The 11,168-nt window shown below is 29.9% G+C and overlaps 2 protein-coding genes across 2 annotated transcripts; one reads left to right on the forward strand and one right to left on the reverse strand.

Moving 5' to 3' along the window:
- The first annotated feature begins 6,763 nt into the window (after positions 1–6,763).
- On the forward strand, positions 6,764–7,977 carry LOC139847643 (uncharacterized). The gene is made up of 2 exons (XM_071837364.1): positions 6,764–6,998; positions 7,473–7,977. Exons 1-2 carry the CDS (start codon positions 6,924–6,926, stop codon positions 7,869–7,871), a joined length of 474 nt encoding a protein of 157 aa, XP_071693465.1. The 5' UTR covers positions 6,764–6,923; the 3' UTR covers positions 7,872–7,977.
- Positions 7,961–10,696, reverse strand: LOC139847642 (nuclear transport factor 2-like). The gene is made up of 8 exons (XM_071837362.1): positions 10,508–10,696; positions 10,126–10,429; positions 9,461–9,690; positions 9,188–9,368; positions 8,920–9,041; positions 8,758–8,823; positions 8,419–8,482; positions 7,961–8,338 (listed from the first exon to the last, which is right to left on the reverse strand). The coding sequence occupies exons 1-8, from the start codon at positions 10,694–10,696 to the stop codon at positions 8,118–8,120; spliced, it is 1,377 nt and encodes a 458-aa protein (XP_071693463.1). The 3' UTR covers positions 7,961–8,117.
- Between the last annotated feature and the right edge of the window lie 472 nt (positions 10,697–11,168).

Consider the following 11,168-nt stretch of genomic DNA (forward strand, 5'->3'; position numbering starts at 1 on the left):
GAGCGCTAGCCTTTTAACGGACGTATGCTATTTGATAAGCGTACACGTTGGTTTGCGTGTATTATTAAGATGATTATACAAAGGGTACAAATTATAAATACGTTAAGTTTAGTTACCAGGGTGCTCTGTTATGTAGAATCTATTGATAAACGTTTCTGGATGAAACAACTGAAATCTTGTTATCCACTTTTATATGCAGATTATGCTAAACACTAAAACTATGAACTCACCAACCTTTGTGTTGACACTTGTTAGCATGTTTATTCTCAGGTTCCCTAGAAGTCTTCCGCTGTTTGCTTATATGATAGACAAGCTATGTGCATGGAGTCTTACATGGCATATTTTTCAAGAAAACGTTGCATTCACCAATTCATCACCATGTACCTTATTTAGACTGCATTGTCAACGGAAGTACTGTTGTAAACTATTATATAAGGTGATTGTTTATATGTAGAAATCATCAGATGTCGAAAACCTTTGATTTAATATTCATTTATGGTGTGCCTTTTCAAAAGAATGCAATGTTTATAAAACGTATCATATAGAGGTCAAATACCTCGCAATGAAATCAATGAATGACGTATTCGGCCAAATGGATTTGGAGCGATCGTCACAAACGTATTTTGAAATATGTCATGAATGACTTCAAGTAATATCTCTAAAATGAGCAAATGCACAGCGAAAGATTTCTTTCATACCTGAGAATAAACATGCTTTCAAGTGTCAACCAAAAGGTTGGTGAGTTCATTAGTTTTTCATAAACATTCATTTTCATCATTTTAATAGACCACAAGATTTCATATATTTAATTGTACACGTAACCCGAGTACAAAATAACACGCGTAACCCGCGAATTAAAAATCATTCATATGGTGAACGCTTGATAACCGACTTAGCTTTAATGCATATAATATCCCCAAACAGAACCTCTCGTCTGTATAATAATAATAATCTCGAAGTACTAAAGCATCTGTACCCCGGATGGGACTTATCGTGGTCCATAGATCTATCTTTAGGATTCACGTCGATTAGGGGCCATACCCGTTTCCTAATCATTAGGTTACCAAGCTAAAAAGGGGCGATATTCAATATTCATAATCCAGCCATAGAATGTAGTTTTTGATCACTTGTGTCTATTTCGTAAAACATTAATAAAATCGGCGCATGTATTCTCAGTCCCAAAAATATATATAAAAAGGGAGTAATGAAACTCACAATACTGTATTTTGTAGTAAAAATACATATGACGATATTGAACAATGCAGAGTTGGCCTCGAATTCACGAACCTATATCATTTGTATATTTATTAATATACATAGTTGTAATCGAACAATATATATAAATTTATTAGTTATATACTTTTTATATTAATAATATATATGTTTCATATATTCATTTTGTTATATAAAATATTACTTTTCATTATGTTTTATGTATTAAATATAATTTTATATATGTATATATCATTTGTTTGTTAAAAATAGTAATTTTAGTAATACTACGATTATATTAATATTGATAAAAATGATAATAATCATAATACTTAATTTTACCAAATAAGGTATTATTGTTAATAATTATAGTAATGATATTAATAATGATATTTAATAATATTAACTGTAAAATATTAATTTTTCGGTTAATAATGCTTATAATAATGATTATGATACTTATAATGATAATTGTATTACTAATAATAATTATAATACTAGTAATAATACTAATAATAATGTTATCATTCATAAAATGATACAAGTATTAATTTTTAATGATAGAAATATTAATGATAATAATAATCTTAACCCTAATAATGATATTAATACTATATTAATAATAATAATAATAATAATAATAATAATAATAATAATAATAGTAATAATAATAATAATAATAATAATAATAATAATAATAATAATAATAATAATAATAATAATAATAATAATAATAATAATAATAGTTATTATACTTATAACTATGTTAATAATACTAACTATAATACTTTTAATAATTATAATACTAGTAGTATTAATAATAACTATTAATAACAATAATAATATTAACAACAATAATTATAATAATAATAATAACAATAATAAAAATAATAATAATAATAATAATAATAATAATAATAATAATAATAATAATAATAGTAATAGTAATAATAATAATAATAATAATAATAATAATAATAATAATAATAATAATAATGAAAATGTAAAAGTGTATACCCTTTTGAAAACTTTTCTAAAAAGAATTGCCCACGACGGAGCTCGAACCTGCGACCTCTCGAAACCCGACAAAGTACCCAGCCATTCTTCCATTCTATCTTTTCTGTTTTAACTCCCTTATAATTTTATTTAAACCCGATTTATTTTCTATTATGTTCTTCTTCATCTTCAATAACTAAATCGACTAGAGAACCAACCCAAAGTAACAGCTATTAATATGTTTTGATTTAGGATTTTTAAACGTATCAATAACATTTATAAATGGTGATTGGAATTAATCAACACAAAAAAGAAAAAAAAATATAGCTGATGCAGCTAAAAAAAACGATATTAAACTCAAACATCAATCTCAATTTTTAAGGTGTTTCAGATGATGTTTTCTAAATGAAAAAGGTTCCAAAACGTCATTAGAAACTGTATGGTTCGTCAATTTGAATTAACATATCAAAACGACTACGAATTTTACTATGAACGAATCGTTTGACTTTTTAAAATCGACTTTGACTCCAAAATTGAAACTCGCTAGGATGATTTAGACTTGGAGACTTTCCAGATAGTTTAAGTGAAAAGTTTCTAACACAACTACATTTACACAATTTGAAATTTATTGCGAAATCGTTTTATTTAAAAAAAAATGAAGTAAGAACAGGGCAGTCAGCTGTTCTTCATACCTTTTTTTATTATTCGATAATTTGAAGATGATAATGGTATATGTGATTGGTAAATACTAATGTGAGGTTAATTGATATCATTTGCATCTGGAATCAATCAATTATATAGCAATTATGATGTCGACACAAATTAAATCACGTACAACAAATAAATAAAAAAATAATAAAAAGAGAAAGAGAAAGAGATCGCTAACTGAATTTGGAGTTGTTCTTATGTTTAGATTCTGATTTGTACAAATTGGGATAATCACCTACATAATAAAAATGACGGAGAACAAATTCGTACCTATTCTTGCTGTTTTTATAAACTATAAGTAATATAATTATATTAATTAATAATAATTATATTCATAATACAGATTAATAAAAATACTAATAATAATATTGGAAATGATGTATTTATATATTTATATCTTAGTGTACACGTATTTATCAATATATATATAACTGAAATTAGTATTTGTTTATGTATCTATGTATATCTGAATATATATCAGTATCTATATATCTGTATTTATATCTTTATTTGTATTTCCCTCATATTTAAATATTTATATATTTATATTTATAGATTATGATTAAACTTTTAATAAGTATAATAATAATATCCTTAATATCTTAACTAGTAGTAATACAAGTATAATATTAATATTATTACTAATGATAATGATAATACTTATTATGAAATATATAACACCAATATTATTAATAACAATAATACTAATTATACTAATATTATTAATGATAATACTAATACTAATAATAATAATAATAATAATAATAATAATAATAATAATAATAATATATCAATTTATATGTATCAACTTTCATATTTATGTATTATCTATTGGTATTAATAATATATCTAACATAAAAATATTTTTATTATTAATGGTACTAATAATATTATTAGTTATAATAACATTAATTTTACTGATAATAATAATGAAAGTAATGATAATAATATTAATATAGCATTTACACTTAAAATTATAATTAACTTTAATATGTTACAATTTATCAATGATATCATTTTTACTAATAATATAATATATTGAATCTTTAGTATTTATTTATCATTTATATTTAATATTTCTTATGTATAGAATTTTTACATATATATATATATATATATATATATATATATATATATATATATATATATATATATATATATATATATATATATATATATATATATATATATATATATATTCATATGTATATATATTTACATATTTATTTACACACAATTGTTCGTGAATCGTCGGGAATAGTCAAAGATTATCTGAAACCATGTAAACAGTTCTAAAGTTTTGAGACTCAATATTACAGACTTTGCTTATCGTGCCAGAATCTTATAAAAATAAAGTTTAAATTTAGTCGGAAATTCTCGAGTTGTCACATTGATCCCCTGAATCTCAATTTAAAATTTAGTTTCATTTGAATATTCTTCTTATCCGAATAATAGTTAACTTCTACTAACATTCGGAGTTATGTTAGTATTATAAGATCCGATCAAAACTATACAAGTCACTACTTAAGATCCGATCAAAACTCTAGGGGTTTATTTATAACTCACGTTGTATCTATTCTTATTTCGGACAACCGAAGACTTTGAAATGGAAGACTTTAAGAAGATTCTTCGATGATTACAAGAATATAAACGAAGAAAAAGATGCTTGGTTATGGATGAAAATTGCGTGTGAAGTCAGATATGATTTAGTCAACCTTCTTAACAAAGGGACGCCCACAAGCATGGGTTATGGATCACAATTTCAAAGTATATAACTTTATTTGAATGCAAGGGGACGGCAACAAAATGTTCTTCAAACAATCAAACATTTATTAGATTATTAATACGGAGTATAATATTTACCAAAAAAACCTTAATCACCTCAAATAGTCAATTAGAAAAAGATCAAACTACTTCAAAATTATTTGTATTTTTTAAGTCGACTTGACTTACTTTTAGAGCTTAAATTAAATTTCAGTCAGTATTTAAAATCCATGAAAATTTGATTCTACCATTTTCATGGCATCTATTATTATTATTATTATTATTATTATTATTATTATTATTATTATTATTATTATTATTATTATTATTATTATTATTATTATTATAGTTTATTTATTTAAAAAAAAAACTTTTTCCTACTTAAAGGCCGGAGGTCCTCTCGGAAGCAATCTCTTTATCCGTCGAATAAATAGAGGGATGACTTTCTCTACTCATGAGAGTGTTACACTCTGGGTGGAGAAATGACTTGTCTTTATTCTAGGATAGGGGAAGGATTGTCTACATATCACCTCCCCCATATATGACTCATGTGGTATTGGGTTTTGTTGTTGTTGTTGCTTTGAAGTTTTAAAATGATTCACGGTTTATATTATGTTCTTCACTTTAATGGTATAAATAGTTTTAGTTATACTTATAAGGTTTTATCATGTTCAGAGATAGGTCGAGTATTCCAAATTCATACTCTATTGTACGCGTTACACTCAGATACTCTGTAGTCGCTTCTAACCTTTCTTTGGCCACCAAAAGATTCAAACTTAAGCCTTCTTATAAGGATGTTAGCGCGCCAACCGTTCATATTAACAGTAATTACCTTAAATTGCAATAATTTAATTTCAAAAATAGACATATATTCATGCTTATTAAACTAAGACTTCATCTAAACCATATTCATTTAACTGAGTGCTGAGTGCGGTTGCATGACTTCCTATCTTGATGTCAAGGACTCCGTTAACATGCGCCACCACTTAACATAGTTAGAGAGTAATGTGTTAAGTATTCCGTCAGTTGCTACTGCAATGGAGCCTTGGCTACCATTTGCTTGATTAATTACACATTTTATATTTTATGGGTATATTTATGAGTATTATTTAGTTAAAGAAAGGGAGAGTTTCGTTCAATTAATGTTAAAGTTTTTTGTGCTTATGTGGCGCTGATGCGGAGGAGCGAAGTTCTGTTAAGGGATGTTAAGATAGGCAGTGACCTTACCGCTCTTTCCTGAGTATCCAAGAAGTCTCGAGTTCGAGCCTCAAGTAGGGATTTCACAATGTAATTTGGTTTGCAACTGGTTATGTAGCCGTGTGAGGTTTTCTGGCAAATGGTGAGTTCTGCCTATATCTAGCAAGGTTTTCTCGAGGTTTTTCTTAGACTCAACATTCTGAGTTTTACTCTTAACGAGTGTAGAAAGTAAGCATGATCTGTGACTTTCTAAATATGATCAGGTGAATAAGTTATGACCTAATTATATATTATTATATTATTATATTATATTATATTATATTATATTATATTATTATATATTATATTATATTATATTATATTATATTATATTATACTAAAAGAGGTGGGGTTTGGTGTCGCGCCCCCCAAAAAAAATTGTCGTTCAACCCCATGCATTCACATTGCAAATTTTCAATTATAACCCTTTAACTATGTTCAATCATTAAATCGGGTGGGAATAAAACTGTCACCACGATTAATAACCGGCCTTACCTTCATGTTCGCCAGGCGTTAGCGTCCATCGACACCACCATTAAACTCAAAATAATTTTACGAACAAAATGAAACTAGCTGCGTTGAAAACGGACACGTTTTTAAAAAACCTAAACACAACGACATACAAAACGGGGCTTACAACATGATTCGTTTTTCCGTTTATAAACATATAATGCTACGCTAAATATAAATATTCAAGTCGAAAAACTCCGCCGCAGCGCGCGGCCCGGTCCGGTACTAATTCAATTTAAGGGGGAAAAAAAATCTTCTATCATATAGTAGAAAATTGGGGTGCGTTTGGTGACAAATGCTCCAATTGGAGAGTGGGGGGAAACTGTTAGCTCCTTTATCGCCAATAAAAGAATGACACGTGGCCAACCCCAACAACAACCACGCTCAATCCTAGAGCCTTGCAGTTTCTTTCTGTATCACTCATACCAAATCAAATGGTGTCCTAAAAAGCCCCAAAACAAGAACAATCATTATTAGAATTCTAAAGGGGCAGAAAAATGTCACTTTTTACTCCATCAATGGCTTCCCAGAAGCCTCTTGCATTTGTTTCTAAGACTTCTGGCTATAAGAAGGTTAGTCTTTGTTATTCATGTTTATATCTTTAGTTTCCAAAGTTGTGAGTCCTAGTTTTGATTGTGTTTCATGAATATAAGATTGTGAAAATTACTACTTACCAAAGATGTTTTTGATAATTGTACCTATAGATTATAATGGCAAATAAGATTCGAAATTGAATTAATAAGATAACCTTTAACAATTCAGGTAACCTATGCACTTGAGGTACAAGCTAGAAAAATAGTATCATAAAATACAACTTAGGATAATATAGAAAAATGTTAGATAAATGGCAATTAAGATTAGAAATTGAACTAATAATATAATCTTTTAATTCAGGTAACCTATGCAGTTTAGGTATAAGTTGATAAAATTGTATCACAAACTACAACTTGAGATAATAGAAAAAATTGTTGGATATTAGGAAATGCATCAAGAATGTTAAATAAGATTACAAAAATTAACTTTTTTCCACATGTGCTATGAAACAGGCTGCAACAATGAAGGGTAGATCAACAACTACATCAAACATCAAACTGCTAACAAACGTCGAAAAACTGAAACTTTTGACAAAAGCCGAAAAAGCCGGTTTGTTATCTGCAGCAGAAAAGGCCGGTTTTTCACTATCATCGATAGAAAAACTCGGGTTACTTTCAAAGGCCGAAGAGCTCGGGGTCCTTTCAGCTGCAACTGACCCATCAACACCATCGGCTCTATTGACCTTAAGCTTAGGTTTACTGGCTTTGGGTCCGTTTTTGGTGTTTTTGGTACCTGAAGAGTACCCATGGGAAATTGGACTACAGGTGGTGGTTGCTCTTGTTAGTGTTGTTGGTGGTTCTGCTGCTTTTGCAGCCTCAAATTTTGTTTCTAATTTGCAAAAGTCAAGTTAAAGTATATTTATTTCATGTTGTACAAGTTTAAATTCTTGAAATTTGCAACTTGTTAGGCTAAGAACTTGCTAAAAATTGTCTACTTTTTGCAATTTTTTGTAGAAAGGTGTCATAAAGATCCAAAACTAACACCAATCATCCATGAAACATCGCGTTTTTGTGCGAAGAATATACAAAAACAACTAACGGAGACTAAAAAACGGCTAGTATGAGTTCATGGTCAAAATTTATGCGGATTCAGTATCTTTATTTGGTTGAAGAGTGTGTTTTGCCACCACCGTTTTTATCAACTCGTTGATAGACCCCTGAATTACGACCCGTGGGGCCCTTTGAACGGTTGGGAAACTCGCCCTGGTATCTAAACTCGTTTCTGCCAAAGCTTCGACCACCAAAGTAACCACCTCGACCCCTGAAACCACCACCCCTTCCGGAGGGAAACCGCCCTCTTCCACCACCACCGCCGCCAACTGCAAAAGATGGCGCCGTTAGAGCACTAATGAATTAGATATTTTGAAAAACAACGTGCTAGATTTGGTAGTTACGATACCTCGTGTTGTAGTTCTCTTTTCTTCAACAACAACCTGTCTATTGCCAATTGCGATCAAAGGTGCCTGGAAATGATTCTAAATCTTGAGCACAAACAGATCAATAGCGTACGTATCCATGTTGTATTATTATGATTTTGCTAATGACAAGCTTTACGACTGTCATTAATGCGCTTAAAACAGTTGTACATAGCGGTTAATTATTAATTTAGTGGTGGTTGTTACATGAATGTACAAGTGTTTATAATGCATTAACGACAGCCCTAAGGGTTGTAGTTAGCAAAATCATCATTATTATTTATTATTAGTAGTATTAGTATTAAGTATTATTCTAGTCGTACCTTTATAGCGTTTTGCATGGAATCCAACGACTCAAATTCCACAAAACCAAAACAAAACCCCTGATGCTGCAAATAAGAAAAGACGAATTACAAAGAGATATACCGATTCAAAACCATAAAAAATGCATACGTGATCAACACATCAAATTTTACGTAACAAACCTTATTACTTCTAACTTGGATTCCATTGCTTTTGATACGCCCAAACTTTTTAAATTCCTCCTCAAGTTGTACAACCGTTGCATTCATAGGCAAATTCCGTACATATATGGAGTGACCTTCAACTAAATCTCAGTAGATTAACGTTAGTAAACATATCAGAATCTCATAAGCTAATAAAAATTAAATAGTTGTTAATTTAAATCTTTCAGTTATCAAAATTGTTTAACTAACAAAAAGCTAGTGAGCATAAATATAATAAGTTTGTTACCATCATCATAAACGTTGATGCTTTCGGGACCATTATCAGCGACAGGAACCGATGTGTCTGGTTCGGGAGAAGGCTTTGCAGGCCTAGATTTGTGTTGATCAGTGTTAGCAGGGGCCCACCTTAAATTGTTTGTCTGAACATGACTCGAACCAGATGAACCGGTAACCTTGGCTACTCTTACCTATAACATTCAATTGTTTTTAATAAACTATGAGAAAAAGTATAACAAGAATAGCACAAATAGAATAAGTAAAATTTGCATAATAAACCTACAATTGATGCATATGATTTCTTCTCCTCTTGGGTTGCAGTGGAATTCGGTGGACTAGTTTCAATCGGGTTTATCGGAACAGAAACGGGTTCATCCACAACTTCTTCCTTAAGATTTGATCCTGACCCTTCATTATTTTCAGGGTTAAAAACTTGTGGCTCGTTATTGAGATCATCAGCGGATGATTTCGTCGAAGAATCATATGTGGGATTATCCGAAGCATTATTCGCATCTGAAAGCATAACAAAAGATGTCAGCATGTTTAACATTATTTAATTGATTTTTGGTTCAATTTGAACTATAATTGTCTCTAACAGGCCCAAAAGGTATAAATTTTTTTTTTTAAAAAAAAGAAAAAAAGAGCTTCAAAGAAAAAGGGTCAAAACTGCCTAAACTGTATTTCTAAACGCCTACAAAAAGTAGATTATTATTGAAATCTGAAATGATATTAATCTTTTGTAATCACATTTAACACACCATTTTATTTATTAAAAAAAAACTTAAAACGTTGAAACAAAAATTGTGTTGGGTCAACCTGGACCAGTTCATCACCCCCGTACTAGAATGTTATCCCTTTAATCTAACTGGTTCACATCTGCTATTATTAAACCCACCCAATTTGCCAATTTTAGGTGTTAGTAATATGACTGAAGTAATTGGAACAAACCCGCATTTGGCACTGCCAGCTCAGCTGATGCACTCTCAACAATACTTCCGACAGACACCGAAGTAGTCTCCGAAGGTGAACTTTGTTCAACAAACCGAAAAACGTCATTTTGAACAAAATATCCTATTTCTTGTGGAGCAAGAAAGAACGTTTGTGCAAATTTCTTTTTAACATTATCTTTCCCAGTTAAACATCCGGTCACTAAAACAATAACCCCTGCCTGGTGTGAATCTTGTGCATCTGCAGTATTAATCTCTGCTTTATAGTTGTTGTAATCAAGCGACTGAATCTTCTCATCGATTGCCTAATTTTAGTGAACAAAAGCTTCGATAAGTATGTTACAAATATATATGTCTTCGCAAATTGTAATTAAGGAACTAACTTGCATGGTTGTGACAGAACTCATAAGTCCATTTGGATTGGGTCGGCTTAAGATGCTCGAATCCTGATAAAATTTGTGAACTAATTCAGGAGATTGATGAAGAATGTGGTAGTACTGCTCAACGAACGCATGGCCAATAACTTGAGCACTCGGTACAACAACAGCAGGACTTTTTGCCTGCATTGCCATCTGTACAGTACAACACATTTGGCATTGCAGTTACATTATAAATGTAATACTTTTAACATTTAAAACACGTTCAAATTTTAATGCATTGCCAACAATTTGAGCATTCAAAAGTGTTTTTAAAAAAATGGTAAATGCTAATCCAACATATCATATACGGGCTTTAATGATTATGAGATTTAAAAATCTATCTATCTATTACCTATCATAATACCAAGACAATTCAAATGTGGCAAACAAAATTCGGTATTAACTAATACGCAATTGACCACGTATTAGATTATAAACATGAAATTATAGCGATCTAGCGTAAGTATTAGTAAAAAGATTAGAAAACATACAATTAGGTAATCTTTGTTTTTTAAGATGTTTTAGTCTGAAGATTTGTGGACCATGTTTGTAAAGAAGATGTTGCCTAAAGGTCTGTATGTTGAATACTGAAGGCTGTTTATTTTTATGTCTACAAAATAACTTA

The sequence above is a fragment of the Rutidosis leptorrhynchoides genome, chromosome 5 (genome assembly GCF_046630445.1).
Source record: "Rutidosis leptorrhynchoides isolate AG116_Rl617_1_P2 chromosome 5, CSIRO_AGI_Rlap_v1, whole genome shotgun sequence".
Taxonomy (NCBI): domain Eukaryota; kingdom Viridiplantae; phylum Streptophyta; class Magnoliopsida; order Asterales; family Asteraceae; genus Rutidosis; species Rutidosis leptorrhynchoides.